We start from the raw sequence: 20,788 nt of genomic DNA, 5'->3' as shown, positions 1-20,788 counted from the left end.
GGGCAGCTGAGAGGAGGTGCTCTTATTCTCCATGGACTTTACAGTGTCCCAAAACTTTTTGGAATTAGTGCTGCAGGATGCATAATTTCTGTTTGAAAAAGCTAGCCTTTGCTTTCCTAACTGATTGTGTATATTGGTTCCTTGATTCCCTGAAAAGTTGCATATCGCGGGGACTATTCGATGCTAGTGCAGTGCGCCACAGGATGTTTTTGTGCTGGTCAAGGGCAGTCAAMTCTGGAGTGAACCAAGGGCTATATCTGTTCTTAGTTCAACATTTTTTGAAAGGGGCATGCTTATTTAAGATGGTGAGGAAAGCACTTTTAAAGAGCAACCAGGCATCCTCTACTGACGGGATGAGGTCAATATCCCTCCAGGATACCCGGGCCAGGTCGATTAGAAAGGCCTGCTCGCAGAAATGTTTTAGGGAGCGTTTGACAGTGATGAGGTGTGGTCGTTTGACAGCGGACCCATAACAGACGCAGGAAATGAGGCAGTGATCGCTGAGATCCTGGTTGAAGACAGCAGAGGTGTATTTAGAGGGCAAGTTGGTCAGGATGATATCTATGAGGGTGCCCATGTTTATGGATTTGGGGTTGTACCTGGTAGGTTCCTTGATAATTTGTGTTAGATTTAGGGCATCTAGCTTAGATTGTAGGACGGCAGGGGTGTTAACCTCTCTGGGTAGGACGCAATCGTCCCACCTGGCCAATAGCCAGGGAAAATACAGAGCGCCATATTCAAATAAAATTATATAAAAATCAAACTTTCATTAAATCACACATGTAAGATACCAAATTAAAGCTACACTCGTTGTGAATCCAGCCAACATGTCAGATTTCAAAAAGGCTTTTCGGCGAAAGCATAAGATGCTATTATCTGATGATAGCACAACAGTAAACAAAGAGAGTAGCATATTTCAACACTGCAGGCACGACACAAAACTCAGAAATAAAAATATAATTCATGCCTTACCTTTGACGAAATTCTTTTGTTGGCACTCCAATATGTCCCATAAACATCACAAATGGTCCTTTTGTTCGATTAATTCCGTCGATATATATCCAAAATGTCAATTTATTTGGCGCGTTTCATCCAGAAAAACACAGCTTCCAACTTGTGCAACGTCACTACAAAATATATCAAAAGTTACATGTAAACTTTACCAAAACATTTCAAACTACTTTTGTAATACAACGTTAGGTATTTTTAAACGTTAATAATCGATCAATTTGAAGACGGGATGATATGTGTTCAATACAAAAAGAAAACAAACTGACGCAACTTTTTTGGTAATGTGCCTCTCTCAAACAATTTACTTCAAGTGACCCTCCTTTACGATGGCCGTACTTCTTCATTACACAAAGGAATAACCTCAACCAATTTCCAAAGACTGACATCCAGTGGAAGCGGTAGGAACTGCAAACAAGTCCCTTAGAAATCTGGTGTCCCAATGAAACCTCATTGAAAAGACAGTGACCTCAAAAAAATAAAAATTCTGAATGGTTTGTCCTCTGGGTTTTGCCTGCTACATAAGTTCTGTTATGCTGACAGACATGATTCAGTTTTAGAAACTTCAGAGTCTTTTCTATCCAAATCTACTAATAATATGCATATCTTATATTCTGGGGATGAGTAGAAGGAAGTTGAAATTGGGCACGCTATTTATCCAAAAGTGAAAATGCTGCCCCCTACCCCGAAGAAGTTAAGCATATCCCAATTTAGGTCACCTAGCAGTACGAATTCTGATGATAAATGGGGGGCAATCAATTCACATATGGTGTCCAGGGCACAGCTGGGAGCTGAGGGGGGTCTATAACAAGCGGCAACAGTGAGAGACTTATTTCTGGATAGATGGATTTTTAAAAGTTGTAGCTCGAACAGTTTGGGCATAGACCTGGATAGTTGGACAGAACTCTGCAGGCTATCTCTACAGTAGATTGCAACTCTGCCCCCTTTAGCAGTTCTATCTCGACGGAAAATGTTGTAATTGGGGATGGAAATGTCAGAATTTTTGGTGGCCTTCCTAAGCCAGGATTCAGACATGGCTAGGACATCAGGGTTGGCGGAGGGTGCTAAAGCAGTGAATAAAGCAAACTTATGGAGGAGGCTTCTGATTTTAACATGCGTGAACCCAAGGCTTTTCCGGTTTTCCGGTCAACAAATGAGAGTGCCTGGGGACACACAGGGCCTGGGTTAACCTCTACATCACCAGAGGAACAGAGGAGGAGTAGGATAAGGGTACGGATAAAGGCTAAAAGAACTGGTCATCTAGTGCGTTCGGAACAGAGTCTAAAAGGAGCAGACTTCTGGGGGTAGTAGGATAGATTCAGGGCATAATGCACAGACAAGGGCATGGTAGGGTGCGAGTACAGTGGAGGTAAACCTAGGCATTGAGGGACGATGAGAGAGGCTGTATCTCTGGAAGCGCCAGTTAAGCTAGGTGCGGTCTCCGCATGTGTAGGGGGTGGGGCAAGGGAGCTAACCGAGGCATGTAGAGCGGGACTAGGGGCTCCGCAGTAAAACAAAACAATGAGAGCTACCCTAAACAACAGTATACAAGGCATATTGACATTAGAGGGAGGCATAAAGCAATCAAAGGTGTTGATTGGGAGGGCTAAGACAACAACGGGTAAACAGCTAAGACAACAATAATGGGTAAATGGAGATTAATGGGCAGAGAGGGTCAGTTAGCTACACACAGGGCCTGAGTTCGAGGCTGGGGCCGACAGATAAACAAAATGAAGTACCGTGTTAATGAACAGCCCAGTAGGCATTAGCTGTGTAGCCGAGTGATCATAGGGTCCAATAAGCAGCAATGAACGAAACCGGGAGCCGCTTGGCAGTCGTCACTACGCTAGGCTAGTGGGAGACACGGCACTCAGAGAGTTAGCGGCCCGAGGCTAGTAGCTGGGTCCTCACCAACATCAACGACTCAGAGGCCGGTTGAGAGCACATCGACCGAATTACGTCAGCAGACCAGTCATGATGGATCGGCAGGGCTTCGTGTCGACAAAGGGTCCAGGCCAATTGGTAAGAGAGGTATTGTAGTTGGTGTACTTCGTTTCCTGGCCGGGGGAATGGGCCTAGCTCGAGGCTAACTGGTGCTTGCTCGGCCACTCGGTAGCAGCTAGCTAGCTGCAATGATCCGGTGTAATGGTCCAGTGTATGTGGCAGGAATCCGGTGATGTAGTGGGGAAAAAGCAGGGGGGGAAAAGCAGTCCAATATGCTCAGGGCTGATATCGCGCTGTGCAGACAGACCGATATTATCCGGGCTATCCAGGCTAAAGCGGCTGGTGACTGTGCTAAAGGTAAAGCCTGCTAGCAGTGGCTAACAATGACTAAATAGATATTAGCTAATTAGGTGGCTAGCCTCTGAAGGCTCGCTTCTGTTGGAGGTTCCAGTTATAAGGTTAACAACAACAAAAATTGCAGATCCATACCAAGTTGGGTGAGGCGGGTTGCAGGAAAGTATATTTAATTCGAAAATGGAAAAAGTGATTGAAATATATGTGTATAGAAAAGCAAAAAAAGCTGAATATTTACACAGGACAAAAATGGGACAAAAACAAACATGTCTTGCTGCTARGCCATCTTGGACAAGAAAAAAACTTTATCTTGTCCTTGGCCTATATCCTAATCTGACTTTGGTGCAGGTCATGTTGTTCTTCACATTACCGTCTCTGGTAAACACACACTACATCAAAAATAGAAAGTGTCCAGATACAAATACTGTATAATTTATTAGATGATGCTTACCCAGAGACACTTGTCTAAATTGATGGGTCATGTGAAAGAATGAGTCACTATTATCTAGATATGTACAATAGATTGCCGTAATCCTCCCCAGACACACCTGGCTAACTTAATGGATCATGTAGTCATCTGTTTTAGTGGAGTCTTTTAGCTAGCTAGCTAAATAATGAACCATAATCCCAACCCATACTACTAGCAGTAGCAAAACTTTTGCAGTTCTCCATGGCTAATGTTATATCTTTCAAAAAAGTCACGGTAGCAAGGATTACCTACACATACTGAGCAGCTCATGTTATAGACAGAAGCATGCTACATTGCAGACCAATCCGAACTCATCTCTCGGCATGTCCGACCCATCCATTATCTCAGCCAATCATGGCTAGCGGGAAGTATTTTTCTGAGGCTAAACCAACTAGGCTCGTAATTTAACAATTTTATTCGTATTTACAGATGGCTTACAAGCTTGTTATTAAGGCTGTTCCTATTTCAGAAGGCATTTATGCCAAAAAACACATTGACAAATGCCTCTCATGTGACATACACCTAGCTTCAAACTAGTATCATTTTATTTTTTATTTAACCTTTATTTAACTAGGCACACCTGGCTAACTTAATGGATCATGTAGTCATGATAGTCATGATTAAGAACAAATTCTTATTTACAATGATGGCCTAGGAACAGTGGGTTAACTGCCTTGTTCAGGGGCAGAACGACAGATTTCTACCTTTGTCAGCTCGGGGATTTGATCTAGCAACCTTTCGGTTACTGGCCCAACGCTCTAACCACTAGGCTACCTTCTGCCCAAAGTTAGTGCAGGGCTCTCTAACCCTGTTCCTGGAGAGCTACCCTCTTGTAGGTTTTCAATCCAACTCCAGTTGTAACTAACCTGATTCATCTTATCAACCAGCTAATTATTAGAATCAGATGCGCTAGATTAGGGTTGGAGCGAAAACCTACAGGACGGTAGCTCTCCAGGAACAGGGTTGGAGAGCCCTGTGTTATAGTGTAATAGGTTTAATACTGTATAGTAGGCTAATTCTATTGATCCATTTTCCCTTCATACTCTGCTGGTTACCCTAACAAGCATAACAGTGTCGGATTCTGCTTGTTGTAGTGAAGATGCCTCAGATGCACAGAGGGGATTGGCGAGATCAGGGGGTGTAAAAGAAGTCAGACAACTCTGACAATGACTGGGACTGACGTCAATGGCAGAAGGCTTTAGCTGAAATGTCGGATTGAAGGTGTAAATTGATGATGCTTGACTCCGGTCCACCAGAATCTGTTTCCCTCATTATTATTGCGGCCCACGCTCACTGCTCCAAGATGCGTCCGCATCTTGATTTGAACTTTGAATCGCATTGATAAGAAAATGCATTAGAGTCATTTCAGAAGATGGGAGAGTAAGGAGTTTTTTTGTTGTGTTTTGCACACTGTTACTATTTGTTTGTTAGGTCTAGTTTGAAATGTGAACTGTGTCTTTAATTTGCGTAGAAGAATAGTAGATGTAGTGGCTTGCCTGTGACGTTTCTGTTGCTGTCAAAACCACACAGCTTCCTGTTTCTCTGTCATGGCCCTTGTGGTTTTAATAATGAAAAATGCACTTCTTTCATTTCCATTGAACCATTTTGAAGATTAACTTAATGTCAGCGTTGACCGCACACGGTCTGAGACTTACTGGAAGTGTTTTCATTTGTAAACACCCAGCCCCCCAAACACAGTGGTTTGGAGGGCTGGGCTGTTAAACTGACTCTTGACACATATGGCAAAGGGCAGAATTAAGCAATCTTGCTGTACGTTACGTCTCTGCTCCCCTCTCGTCCAAGATTAGCCTGGCACTTTTGATTGAAATTGATTGCAGACAAACAAGGGTCTAATTCTACATTCAGCAGTATGCTAGCATAGGAAACTAGTATACTGTGTCTATTGGGGGTGTGTCTCTAGTATATTATAGTATGCAGACATCCAATACAGAATGTACTTGATAACATGCGGGACAGCAGCACTGTGTGATTTTGGACGTTCAGGAAGTGGAGCATGCACACAGCACTCCTTTCCTCCTCTCAGAATGAGTACATGTCTCTGTGTGATTCCCCTGTCCTGCTGTTTGTCTGATCCAGGACCAACCTGTGGCCAACTGCAGTCGCCACTCTCACCCCCTACTTCTCAGACTACACCACTGAAACCAAGGGACTTTTCCATCCATGCAGGTGTGCTCACAACAGACACAGGCTACAGTGCAGGTGCTCCCCAGCACCCTCCTGTTCAGGCAACACTATGCTTCTGTTTACTGTTGGGTCTGTAGTAAGGCTAATTGATAGCGTAATGCTATTTTGTAAGGTGAGAGAGTACATATGCATGTAGCTAAAGGAGTGACTGTTTTGTATGGTGTGTGTGTGTGTGTGTGTGTGTCTATGCACTTGTGTTTTTGTTGAAGAGAACTCCAGACAGACCTATTCACATGGCCTTGGCTTGTTTGAGGTCAGGTTCAGACAGTGCACAATAACATTGGTATGTAGTGGCCCAGTGCTGGAGGAGATGGAGGGGTGAAAGAATGCGTTTGGAGTGACCCTTGGCTGCTCGCCTGGATGATTGCAGCAACCGTTTCACTGTCTAAAGGCACTGAAGTGACTGGCTGCCACTCATACTCTCCACGTGTAAAACTGTATGTACACTGTGTGCACTAGGCAGACCTTGTGCAGTAGGGCAATTTCACGGTAACAGAATGACGCTGAGACTCAATTCACTTTAAACATATGCCAAACAAAAACCATTGATTGCCAAGTTAAACCATACAACACTATGCACAAGGACTACTTCGAACAATTTCCACAAAAAATGTTATAGAAACACATTTACTGGAACAACAGTGCAGTTTGGTAACAGAATGACAGTAAAATCTCCCTCAGTTTTTTATGTGACCACGTTTTCAAAAATCAGCTATGATATGACACCTTGAGTTTGAAAAAAATCTAATTTGATTATTAAACTACAGTAAGTGAAGTGGATCAACACCCGGTAACATATGGATGGTAACAGTGACATCATGGGTCCGTGATCTATACTATACAAAAATGCATAATTATGAATGTCATATTCTTCATGGTGATGTATCCTGAATAGGTACACAAAGGTAGAAAAGGGCATTGTCCTCCTTTGCATGTTTGGGTATTATTCTACACATTGGCTATTATTCTAATTATCTCTCCCCCAAACAAGACAAAATTTGGTTGGTCCGGGCCGCATCAAATCTGTACCAATCATAGACGTCTATGTTTCACAAGTATGGACCTCACAGTAGAGCAGAGCAGAGTAGAGTACAGCAAAGCACAGCAGAGTAGAGTACATCCCAGTACAGCACAGCACAGTATAGTTCAGTACAGTACAATAGAGTATAGTTCAGTTCAGTACAATAAAGTACAATACAGTCAATTATACTGTAATCTACTCTAGTGTGCTCTGCTGTATTAAACTCTTTACTGTACATTACAGTACCTTAATGTATTGCACTGACCCATACTCAAGTTTTCTGTACTGTACTGTATTGTACTGTGCTGTCCAAACTTGTGAAACAGACGTCTATGATTGGTATAGATTTGGACTGACCACATTTCATCTACTTTTCAACGTCCATAGACGTCCGTTGTCGGTCTGTGCTCAGTGGGTGAGAGGGCTGGTTACAGTAAATGGAAAGAGAGGGGACTCATGGGTAGGGGTCAGTAAGAGCCGGGAGAGGTGACATTAAATGGAGAGAGAGAGAGGGAGAAGTTGCCTCAACTGTTTTCACACTCTTGCTTTGACCACCATGCGACAGAAAGAGAGAAAAAAACAGTTATGAGCTGAACGTAACAGTATGCCAAGGAAGGACAGTAGCAGGTATTCCAACTTTTTGGTAACAGAATGACAAGACATTGGGCAATATTTCTTAAACTTACAGAAGGCAAATAATTTCTGTAAAACTAAATATAAATGTTGATAATACCTTTTAAGACTTTTTCTGCTAGATGTTTTCTAAGACATATTTTCCAGCTCTTTGGCCAGAAATCAAAGCCTTTGCTTATTCCTAATTTTTAGGATGCCTTAATAAACACTGACTGTACAAAACATTAAGGACACCTGCTCTTTCCATGACAAAAGGGGGTGGGGGGTGCAACTCAATATTAGGAAGGTGTCCTAAATGTTTATATACACTTAGGTTTCATTTGACTCCAAACTGTGCTCCTATGAACTTCATATGTTTGTGCTCATGGGGGTTTTTACATGGAAATGCCCAGTACATTTTCTCTTTTCCATATTTAGAAGCAGTCAGTTTATTCCTGTGATTCCTCTGTAATATTGAGAGGTATTGACTGATTGATAGCTGTAGTATTGTAATGTGTACTGTAGGCTATACACCAGGGAGGAGCACAGAAACTTTTTACAAATATAAGGAAAGAGGCACGGGCTGAAATCAGTTGATAACAGGACTTAGACAAGATGTAAATGCAACAGGTACTGATATCAGGCAAAAGCACAGATAGAGCCCAACACTCTTAGGAAAAAAAGGGTCCCCATAGGAGAACCATTTTTGATTCCAGGTAGAACGCTTTTAGGTTCCATGTAGAACTCTCGGTGGAAAGGGTTCTACATTGAACCCAAAAGGGTTCTACCTGGAACCAAAAAGGGTTCTTCAAATGGTTATCCTATGAGGACTGCCGAAGAACCCTTTTAGGTTCTAGATAGCACAACTTTTTTCTAAGAGCATAGGGGTGCTGAAGCACCTGCCCTTTTGCCCTCCTATGAAAAAGTGACCATTTTATTGGTGGCATAAAAATCTATTTTCTCTATTGTAACTTTAAATACAATGAATTGTCTATCAAAGTAGATAATTTTTCATAAACTCATGAATCTTAAAAAGTATCAAATCGTTCAAATCACGATGCAGATGCCTCTCGGAGAAGTGAGGGGTGGGCCACAATAATAATGAGGGCCACAGATTCTTGCAGACTTGAGTCAAGCACCATCAATTTACACCTTCAACCCGACATTTCAGCTAAATCCTTCTGCCATTGACGTCAGTCCCAGTCATTGTCAGAGTTGTCTGACTTATTTTACACCCCCTGATCTCGCCAATCTCCAATCTCTCCTCTGTGCATCTGAGGCATCTTCACTACAACAAGCAGAATCCGACACTGTTATGCTTGTTAGGGTAACCAGCAGAGTAAAAAGGGAAAATGGATCAATAGAATTAGCCTATTATACAGTATTAAACCTATTACACTATAACACAGGGATCTCCAACCCTGTTCCTGGAGAGCTACCGTCCTGTAGGTTTTCGCTCCAAACCTAATCAAGCGCATCTGATTCTAATAGTTAGCTGGATTAAATTTAGATTTTCTGTCACTGGCCTACACACAATATCCCATAATGTCAAAGTGGAATTATGTTTTTTAAAACATTTTTACAAATCAATTAAAAATTAAAAGCTGAAATGTCTTCAGTCAATAAGTATTTAACCCCTTTGTTATGGACAGCCTAAATAACTTCAGGAGAAAAATGTTAACAAGTCACATAATAAGTGCAATAATAGTGTTTAACATGATTTTTGAATGACTACCTCATCTCTGTACCCCACACATAAAATTATCTGGAGGTCCCTCAGTCGAGCAGTGAATTTCAAACACAGATTTATCCACAAAGACCAGGGAGGTTTTCCAATGCCTCGCAAAGGACGACACCTATTGCTAGATGGATATATTTTCAAGCATAGTGGCGGCTGCATAATGTTATGGGTATGCTTGTAATTGTTAAGGACTGGGGAGTTTTTCAGGATAAAAAAAGAAAGGGAATGGAGCTAAGCACAGGCAAAATCCTAGAGGAAAACATGGTCCAGTCGGCTTTCCACCAGACACTGCGAGATGAATTCACCTTTCAGCAGGACAATAACCAAAATCACAAGGCCAAATCTACACTGGAGCTGCTTACCAAGAAGACAGTGAATGTTCCTGAGTAGCCGAGTTACACACCCAAGCTAACTGGCTAACTTTGGCTAGCTTGCTGAGAGAACAGCTCACTGACCATTTATTCGCCCTAGCAGAGCTGGTTAGGCTGTTTTTATGTTATCCAGAGCGTTGGTGACTGCAACTGTACTGCTGGCAACAATTTAATTACGCTTTTTTGCCAACGTTTACTGACACAGGCCATATTCAACCGGTGTTGAGCGTTCGTAAATTTGTCAGTTATTCTGCGCTCTGGCACACTCAGACGAGAGTGCTGTGAAATCGGAGTAGATTGCCAGAGAGAATTTACCAGCTACGTCTATCAACATCTGTCGCAGTGACATTATAAACATTCTATTGAAATGGATACTTGCATAGTGGAGTCTTTTGTTAAGACATGTAGCTAGCAAGCTAAACAATGAACCATAATCTAAACTCAGGACGTTACTACCCTGCATGAATCTGCTGGTATCTAACCAACCAGGTTCAATATTAGCTAGCTAACATTAGGATATAACTAGCAAAGCAAATGGCTCTGAGATATGAATAATATTACTACACATATCATACACGTAACGTTAGCAAGCGAGCCAGCCAGCTAGCTAGCTTGCTAACAGTACATTTTAACTTGAAATGAAAACGACTTTCTGACAAAATTTGAAACGTGTAATATCTGCCAATGCAGCTAGCTAGACTATTTTACCCGTATACATGGATGGATGCTTCTCCCTCTCTGTCACAGATGCCATGGTTGCCCTTAGTTTGAAGATGTAATTCGGAGACAGGTGTTTTCTCCATCTCCTTAGCTATCATACTCTAATTCCACTGATTTCAAAACTCGGTCCTCCAGAAAGTGGAGAGCAACACTTATGCTGTTCTACTATGCAATATATATTTTTTAAAGCCACGTTAGTCAGGATTACCAACAGTACACATACTGACCAGCTCAAATAGACAGAAGCATGCTACATGGCCGAAATCATCTCTCGGCATGTCCAGCTCACTCATTATTTCAGCCAATCATGGCTAGCAGGAKMGTTGCTTACTTTTTCTGTGGCTAAACCAACTAGGCTCATAATTGAACAATTGTATTCGTATTTACAGATGGCATACATATTTGTTATTAAGGGACATGAAAGTTTACAAGTTCCAGAAGGCATTTTGATCAAATAAAATAAAAATTACTTGCAAATGGCTCTCCTGTGAAGTAGTGTCGCGCGACATATGTCCAGTTTCCTGAAACGAGCAGAGGTGTAAATAACTTAATTAAGTAAAAATACTTTAAAGTACTACTTAAATCGTTTTTGGGGGTATCTGTACTTTACAATACTATTAATATTTTTGACTACTTTTACTTTTACTTCACTACACTCCTAAAGTAAATAATGTACTTTTTACTCCATACATTTTCCCTGACACCCAAAAGTACTTGTTACACTTTGAATGCTCAGCAGGACAAGAAAATGGTCTAATTCACACACTTATCAAGAGAACATCCCTGGTCATCCATACTGCCTCTGATCTGGCGTACTCACTTAACACATGCTTAATTTGTAAATTTTGTCAGAGTTGGAGCGTGCCTCTGGCTATCCGGAAAGAAATAAAAACTAGAAAATGTGGCCGTCTGCTTTGCTTAATATAGGGAATTTGAAATGATGTATACTTGTACTTTTGATACTTAAGTACATTTTAGCAATTGCATTTACTTTTGACACTTAAGTATATTTTAAACCAAATACTTTTAGACTTTTACTCAAGTCGTTTTTTACTGGGTGACTCATTTTCTATTAAGGCATTTTTACTTTTACTCAAGTCTGACAATTGGGTTCTTTTTCCACCACTGGAAAAGAGTCACATTTATGGTCAGTTTACATATATTTTAGAGGCTATTTATGTTGAAAAGTTGTATAATACCCGTATAAACTGTAAACTAATAATTGTATTACATAATTTCTGATATCACATGCCCTACTTTTATATTCCTGCATAAGTAAAATCAGGAATATGCCTGTACTGCCATTCATTCCAATTAGACTGGTTTGGATTACTCCCTGACCAATATGGCTGCCATTTTAAACCCATTCTGGAACTTTGAGGGTTCTAGTAATTTAATAGGATCTCTATGGTTAAGTCTAAGTAAATTATTTGTTCTCTGTTTGGCCCTCACACATTCAACAAGGCAAATGGTAGACCTGACTGTGTTTTTAAGGAAGTTAAATTGGAACTCCCTGGTATGGAAAGTCCCCAAATGTAATTCTATTACATTTTATTATAGACTTGATTTGTGCACACAGAAAGTGAAACAAAGAGTTGCTTATTTGAGAGAAACACAAGTCAAAGAAGCATATGTATACCAAGTGAAGCCTTAGCTAGCAAATACATTTGATGTCACTTGAGTTACGTTAATGTGTAAGGCTTTGTCCCCCCAAAAAACGAAGGGTATTAGCATGTTAGTAGTGAAATTAAATCAAATAAGTCTACATCAGAACTGTGTACTGCATTAAACGAATGACAAAATGTGATGAATTTTTTTTTTCTTCCCCTGAGCAAGCAATTGTAAAGATTTGATAGATGTTTAAATTGTAGCTTATTTGATCAATTCTAAAAATTAATAGGGTTTCACAGCTACCAGTAATTTAGAAAAGTTACTGGAATCTTCTGTAATTTTGGTAATTTTAACTTTTATAAAAATGTGTTCATATATAGTATTTTTTCCCCGTTTAAAAAAAATCTGTGTCCATATTGTCAATGACTTTCTAGTGGATAGACCATATAGTTCAAGAGAAAATGGCCTAATTAATGAAAAAAAGCATCTAATCAACAATGGCATTATTTTTTATTTACTCTTCCAACTATAGACTTTTTTCACAACTGCCACATGTTTGGCGCCAAAACATTTACAACAAAGACATTTTGACATAGTAAAATAAATAAATGTGTAAAAAATATTTCATGCTGAATCCCTCATTATGATATTCACTAAGTTGATGGTTAATATTTAGGATAATGTTTTAATTCCATTTTATAAAATCATCTTATTTTATATATTTTACATGTTAAAACTTCTTGACGCACGGATCCCTTTAGCGGGATCATTTTCATCAACAACCGCTGAATTGCAGAGCGCCAAATTCAAAAAGAATTGCTAAAAATATTTATATTCATGAAATCACAAGTGCAATATAGCAAAACACAGCTTAGCTTGTTGTTAATCCACCTGTCGTGTCAGATTTTGAAAATATGCTTTACAGCGAAAGCAATCCAAGCGTTTGTGTGAGTTTATCGATCACTAGACAAAACATTACAAACACCTAGCAGCAATGTAGATTGGTCACGAAAGTCAGAAAAGCAATAAAATGAATCGCTTACCTTTGATGATCTTCGGATGTTTGCACTCACGAGACTCCCAGTTACACAATAAATGTTCCTTTTGTTCGATAAAGATAATTTTTATATCAAAAAACCTCCATTTGTTTGGCGCGTTATGTTCAGTATTCCACAGCCTTAGGCAGGTCATCAAGGGTTGACGAAAATTCCAAATAGTATCCGTAAAGTTTGTAGAAACATGTCAAACGTTTTTAAATAATCAATCCTCAGGTTGTTTTTAACATAAATAATCGATAATATTTAAACCGGACGGTAAACTATTCAATAACAGAGATAAAGAAAATGTCGAGCTACAACTTTCGCGCGCATGAACTAATGGAAGGACATTCAGCTATCCACTATGATTTGATAAATCTCGCTAATTTTTCAGAATAAAAGCTTGAAACTGTCTAAAGACTGTTCACACCCTGAGGAAGCCATAGGAAAGGGAATCTGGGTGATATCCCTTTAAATGGACGAAAGGCAGGCAATGGAACAGTGATTTTTCAAAATAAGAGGCACTTCCGGGTTGAATTTCCTCAGGTTTTCGCCTGCAAAATCAGTTCTGTTATACTCACAGACAATATTTTCACAGTTTTGGAAACTTTAGAGTGTTTTCTGTCCTACCCTGTCAATTATATGCATATTCTAGCATCTGGACCTGAGAAATAGGCAGTTTACATTGGGAACATTATTTTTCCAAACATAAAAATTCTGCCCCCTAGCTTCAAGAGGTTTAAGGCCACACAGAGGGCCAAATATAATCCCAAAACGCATTGAAACTTAACAAAATTCTTGTAGTTTACAATTAAACTTAAACGTTTCCAAATCCTCTCTTTTCAACCCTAGATATACAATATAAAATGAGTATACAAAAGATTAGGAACATCTGCTCTTTCCATGACATAGACTGACCAGGTGAATCCAGGTGAATGCTGTGATCCTTTATAGATATCACCTGTTAAATCCACTTCAATTAGTGTAGATTAAGGCGAGGAGACGGTTTGAAGAAAGATTTTTAAGCCTTGAGACAATTGAGACATACATTGTATATGTGTGCCATTCAGAAGGTGAATGGGCAAGACAAAATATTTACAGTTGAAGTCAGAAGTTTCCATACACTTAGGTTGGAGTCATTAAAACTTGTTTTTCAACCACTCCACAAATGCCTTATTAACAAACTATAGTTTTGGCAAGTCGGTTAGGACATCTACTTTGTGCATGACACAAGTAATTTTTCCAACAATCGTTTACAGACAGATTATTTCACTTATAATTCACTGTATCACAATTCCAATTGGTCAGAAGTTTACATACACTAAGTTGACTGTGCCTTTAACCTCTAACAAGTCACCCTCCCGGATCCGGGATCCTCCTCATCAAAAAAGCTGACTAGCATAGCCTAGCCTAACGCGACAGGGATATCATATAATATAATTTCATGAAATCACAAGTCCAATACAGCAAATGAAAGATAAACATCTTGTGAATCCAGCCATCATTTCCGATTTTTTAAATGTTTTACAGCGAAAACACCATATATATTTATATTAGCTCACCACAATAGCCAAACACACAACGCCATTTATTCACCGCCAACATAGCTTTCACAAAACCCAAAAATAGAGATAAAATGAATCACTAACCTTTGGACAACTTCATCAGATGACAGTCTTATAACATCATGTTATACAATAAATTTATGTTTTGTTCGAAAATGTGCATATTTAGAGCTACAAATCCTGGTTTTACATTGTGAATAAGTAGCCATGATGCACCAAATTGTCCGGAGCAATTTTGGACAGTCACGTAATCTAACCAAAAAACTCATCATAAACTTTACTAAAAAATACATGTTGTGCAGCAAATGAAAGATACACTGGTTCTTAATGCAACCGCTGTGTTAGATTAAAAAAAATAACTTTAGTACAACATACAGCATGCAATATTGTGAGACAGCGCTCACCTATTCTCCGCCTTGTTGGAGCCAACATATTCCACAAAAATACGAAATAACATCATAAATATTCTCTTACTTTTGATGATCTTCCATCAGAATGTTGTGCAAGGAGTCCTAGTTCCAGAATAAATCGTTGTTTTGTTTTAGAATGTCCATTTCTTCTGTCGAATTAGCAACTTTGGCTAGCCATGTGGAGGGCACATGTCCAAGAAATCTTTGCGCACTGAACGAAAAATTCKAAAATTCCCAATAAACGTCGAATAAACTGGTCAAACACGGTTGAAAATCCTACTTTAGGATGTTTTTCTCATATGTATCCAATAAAATCAGAGCCGGAGCATTTCGTCGTGTATACCTAACGCTTTTCAGAAGACAATGTGAGGTTCCCTGGTGAATACTGACAAAAGAGCGGACCTGTCACTCCAAAAGCTCTCAATCGGTCTCAGATCAAGCTAGACACCCCATTCAACATTCTACTGCCTGTTGACATCTAGTGGAAGGCGTATGAAGTGCATACAGATCCATAAATATAAGCCAGTTGAATAGGCAGGCCCTGACACAGAGCCCCATTTTCAGAATTTTCACTTCCTGTTTGGAAGTTTGCTGCAAAATGAGTTCTGTTTTACTCACAGATATAATTCAAACAGTTTTAGAAACTTCAGAGTGTGTTCTATCCAATAGTAATAATAATATGCATATTGTATGATCTAGAATAGAGTACGAAGCCGTTTAATTTGGGCACGATTTTTTCCCAAAGTGAAAACAGCGCCCCCTATTAAGAATTAATCAGCTTGGAAAATTATGTCATGGCTTTAGAAGCTTCTGATAGGCTAATTGACATCATTTGAGTRAATTGGAGGTGTACCTGTCGATGTATTTCAAGGCCTACCTTCAAACTCAGTGCCTCTTTGCTTGACATCATGGGAAAATCAAAATAAATCGGCCAAGAACTCAGAAAACAAATTGTAGACCTCCACAAGTCTGATTCATACTTGGGAGCAATTTCCAAACGCCTGAATGTACCACGTTCATCTGTACAAACAATAGTACGCAAGTATAAACACCATGGGACCACACAGCCGTCATACCGCTCAGGAAGGAGATGCGTTCTGTCTCCTAGAGATGAACGTATTTTGGTGCGAAAAGTGCAAATCAATCCCAGAACAAAAGCAAAGGACCTTGTGAAGATGTTGGAGGAAACAGGTACAAAAGTATCTATATCCACAGTAAAAAAAAGTCCTATATCGACATAACTTGAAAGGCCGCTCAGCAAGGAAGATGCCACTGCTACAAAACCGCCATAAAAAAAGCCAGACTACGTTTTGCAACTGCACATGGAGACAAAGATCGTACTTTTTGGTTGGCCATAATGACCATCGTTATGTTTGGAGGAAAAAGAGGGAGGCTTGCAAGCCAAAGAATACCATCCCAACCGTGAAGCATGGGGGTGGCAGCATCATGTTGTGGGAGTGCTTTGCTGCAGGAGGGACTGGTGCACTTCACAAAATAGATGGCTTCATGAGGGAGGAAGATTATGTGGATATATTGAAGCAACATCTCAAAACTTCCATAAGGAAGTTAAAGCTTGGTCTGCAATGGGTCTTCCAAATGGACAATGACCCCAAGCATACTTCCAAAGTTGTGGCGAATTGGATTAAGGACAACAAAGTCAAGCTATTGGAGTTGCCATCACAAAGCCCTGACCTCAATCCCATAGAAAAGTTGTGGGCAGAACTGAAAAAGCATGTGCGAGCAAGGAGGCCTACAAACCTGACTCAGTTACACCAACTCTGTCAGGAAGAATGGGCCAAAATTCACCCAACTTATTGTGGGCAGCTTGTGGAAGGCTACCCGAAACGTTTGACCTAAGTTAAAACAAGGCAATGCTACCAAATACTAATTCAGTGTATGTAAACGTCTGACCCACTGGGAATGTGCTGAAAGAAATAAAAGCTGAAATAAATAATTCTCTCTACTATTATTCTGACAATTCACATTCTTCAAATGAAGTGGTGATCCTAACTGACCTAAGTCAGGGAATTTTTAATAGGATTAAATGTCAGGAATTGTGAAAATCTGAGTTTAAATGTATTTGGTTAAGGTGTATGTAAACTTTTGACTTCAACTGTAAGTGCCTTTTATCGGGGTATGGTAGTAGGTGCCAGGTGCACCGGTTTGAGTGTGTCAAGAACTCCAATGCTGCCGCATTTTTAATGCTCAACAGTTTTCTATGTGTATCAAGCATGGTCCACCACCCAAAGGACATCCAGCCAACTTGACACAACTGTTTTGTACACTGTGGTTTTTTGGAAACACTTTTACAATATGTACTTATTACAGTGTAAGGCATACAAGTAATGTGAAGTGTTACCAAATATTTTCTATAACTTTTATAATTATGATGAGAGACCGGAATTAAAATGTATTGCCCTTATTTACAGTGTTTCAACAAATGTCCTAGTCATGCTTGAATAACATATAACCTCTGTTCACCAGGAGCACAACCTGGACTGGTTTCCACGGATGCGGGCCATGTCTCTGGTATGTAGCGATGCGGACGGGGAGCAGAATGAGATCAGGAGCCTGCAGGAGAAACTGGAGTCCACCATGAAGCTAGTCTCCAACCTCTCTGGACAACTGACCGAGCTCAAGGAGCAGGTGAGGGGGCCATCTAGCCTCGTAAAGTGAACTGATTAGATATTGTATAGATAGATATTGTATAGATATATATGTCTGTATAGATATTGATATGAAAATAATTTTTATTTTCCATATATCTTGTGTAGCATTTGGTGTGTTTAATGGCAACTTGCCTTGTTCAGTTCAATAACATTTTTCATAAATAATTTCATCAAACTCGGCACACTGTTTCTTGTAAATAAAATAGTATTTTGGTCTTTCAATAAAATGAGAAGTGTTTGAGGATACGGGTGGTATCTAGACCCAGACAGGAGGAAATGGTTGTTGTGTGGCTAAAGGTTTAGATGAGGACACAACTACCCTTTCCCCTTGATTTTTCAGGATTAAATATCTCCATAAATAAATCATTGTTTGGTTGATGTCTACTTAGTTTTTCAAAATTCTTTCACATGTACACTAACATAGACCAAATTGAAAATGTTACTTTAGGAGTTTAGCTGACCGACAAATTCAGACTTAACTGTGCTTTTACATTTAGATTGTTTCAGTCTTATTTTCCCAGAATCAGGGCAGTGCCCCCCCCCCCCCCCCCCCCCCCCCCCCCCCCCCGAGCATGCTCCATGGCACTCAAAAGTGGCTCACAAACAAGACCATCATCTCACAAACAACAGACCCAAACAAGAGCTCCCTCTGTTACATCATTCCAATGAATATTTACTTAATTAGTTTGCTGTGGCACAAATAAAGAGTCACATTCTACTATAACTGAGTTTAGCCATTGGCCACCCCTATGGCTATCTATCGTAATACTATAATACTGCTCTTTCTAGCACTTCCCGACATCTAATAATGATTTCCGTTATAATGCTCAACTCATGATGACCAACAGCATTGTTATGAGGGTATTTTTATTGCTGTTGCAATATTAAGATGACAAAGAAAAACTTTTTTTGTTAAACTTGTTTTGTTTGTTTTAGAACTTTCATTGATTTAAAATGGTTGTTGTCCCTATTGCCATAAAGGCCAACATCTTTCATTATTACTCATGAGCCTGGCTTGAAAGTTTCACTATTGGTCTTTTCTTTTGGTCTTTTGGTCTTTTCTTTTGTTTCCTGTGGTTTACTTGTTGTTAGAGGAGATGACATTCTGAAAGGCTAGGAGGATACGTTTCAAATGAAACACTGAAACCCTCCCATCAAAGCCAAAAGCTCTCAGCACATTGCTGTGCAGAATTTGCAGGCACGGGCAGTTTATACTTTTGTTTCTCTGAACAAGAAACTTAGTAGCAGCTTATTTGGAGGTACTGTAAGTGTCAGACACAGACAACCTATATCCCACCCATAGACGTGACAAAAGTAGCAGATGTACAGATACAAGTAATGAGTAAATAACCTAGCATCTGTCCTGTGTGTTGTCCTCTAGATGACAGAGCAAAGGAAGCAGAAACAGGGATCGGGACTGTTGGGTCATCCTCAGCATCCTCAACACGCGAACCCCCAGCAAACTGCGTGAGGCTGAGGCAAGGAAGCCCCCCCCCCCCCCCATCCAGCCACAAGACCCAGGGAGAGCTACTCTACTGCTTTGTGTTTGCATAGGGAACAGATTGCGAGTCTTCACTTAGTGGTCCCTCCCGTCCGCAAATATACTGTAGCTACCAAATGTGTGTGTGAAGCGTAGCACAATGAATTAGCTAGTCATATAATTGTGTAGGTTAGCCTACGAAGGTATAACTCAAACAAAATCACTCACCATGCCCAGGCAACCCATCCTTTCCCAGTCCAGTTGGGATGGTGCCAAATGTTTTCTATGTAAAAATGTAAGTGAATTCTCGTTACATGGCCTTACTGGGTGAACTTGAAATACAGCAGAGCAGGGCCGGCGTTATGGGCGGGCTGTAGGGGGCCTGGTCCGCCCTACCGTACCTCTTGAAATATTGATAATTTATTTTACTGAGAAGTCAAAGACGCATCAATCTCAGATAAAGCATGCGAGCGAAACAGCGCTCCTCTGTCTCCGTATGTGTGACCATGTACCTGATGCTGTCTGAACAAAAGGAGTATGGCATGTCATACTTTTTCTGGCCAGACAGCATCAGATACATGGGCTACACGTAGTAATACAGAGTGGCGCTGTTTCGCTCGATGGTTTCAGCAGATAGGCAGAGGTTAAGCAAGAGGGCTCACTCTCGCCAAAAATCTGTCCTGAATGCATTTCTATGGGCATAATATGCAGACCTAAGCTTGTCGCCTGCATTCCCACCTTTGGGACAATGACTCGCACTGTTAGGCGGAGACATGAGCATCTCGTCATTATATACAGACATCTGGTTTCAGCCACTTGCGAATTACAAAGAAAAGTTGGTGGGTAAACAGCGCACTATTCGAATAGTAGCTTCCCCTAAAGTAAATTGATGTTTTGCCAAAATTAATAATGACTCCTCTAAATAAAATAATATAATACTTTACCAGAGATCATGACTTAGCTACAGAGGATCATTAGTTTATTTTCATTTAGATAGCTGCGGGATTTTCAAAACACAAGTGCATAGGCCTATGCCTATTTGGAAAGCCAGCATTTGGGCAGAGCACGTGGCAATATGCCTAGCTGATTATTGAATTGTGGCTGTCAGCGGAAAAACATCTCAAATGTGTGAAGATAATGTGTCTTGAGTTTAATTTCAAATGTTGAGACAAGAAGCGGAGGGGGTTTGGCGAAGATATGGGCGTCTCTCTCCAGAATGCATGCACTCAGCTCTTCAGAATATGCTCCGCTGTCTCCCGTGTATTCTTGCACGTTCATTGTTTAATTGTTTGAATGGTTTCCCTTTGATTGTTTATTTTGATAAATTCTCCATTACATATGTAACCAGTAGGCCTAGTAAATGTACATTATCTCTGTCATTTGGTTACATTCATTTCTGTTAGTGCATATATTGCAGTCATTTACTGTTCTCATTCTCGGATGGAAACATTGTTTACAGAGTTCACAACCTGCTACACTTGTGAGAAACAAGTTTTGGTTTATTTCATAACAATCATTTTAGGAGTTTTGTCATTGTATTTTGTTTGAGTGCTGTGAGCAATGAGAATGTG

General features: G+C 40.1%; 1 protein-coding gene across 1 annotated transcript in view; it reads left to right on the top strand.

Moving 5' to 3' along the window:
* Positions 1 to 19,297, top strand: part of LOC111969325 (inositol 1,4,5-trisphosphate-gated calcium channel ITPR1-like) — a 165,818-nt gene extending 146,521 nt beyond the window's left edge. Inside the window, exons 60-61 of the mRNA XM_070445560.1 lie at positions 17,553 to 17,714; positions 19,119 to 19,297. Coding sequence (XP_070301661.1) covers positions 17,553 to 17,714; positions 19,119 to 19,208 — 252 coding nt within the window. The 3' untranslated portion in view covers positions 19,209 to 19,297. The remainder of the gene's footprint in view (positions 1 to 17,552; positions 17,715 to 19,118) is intronic.
* Positions 19,298 to 20,788: the final 1,491 nt, after the last annotated feature.

Source organism: Salvelinus sp. IW2-2015, linkage group LG1 (assembly GCF_002910315.2).
Source record: "Salvelinus sp. IW2-2015 linkage group LG1, ASM291031v2, whole genome shotgun sequence".
Classification (NCBI taxonomy): domain Eukaryota; kingdom Metazoa; phylum Chordata; class Actinopteri; order Salmoniformes; family Salmonidae; genus Salvelinus; species Salvelinus sp. IW2-2015.
The sequence above is the reverse complement of the archived record's forward strand: the minus strand, read 5'-3'. Positions and strand labels throughout refer to the sequence as shown.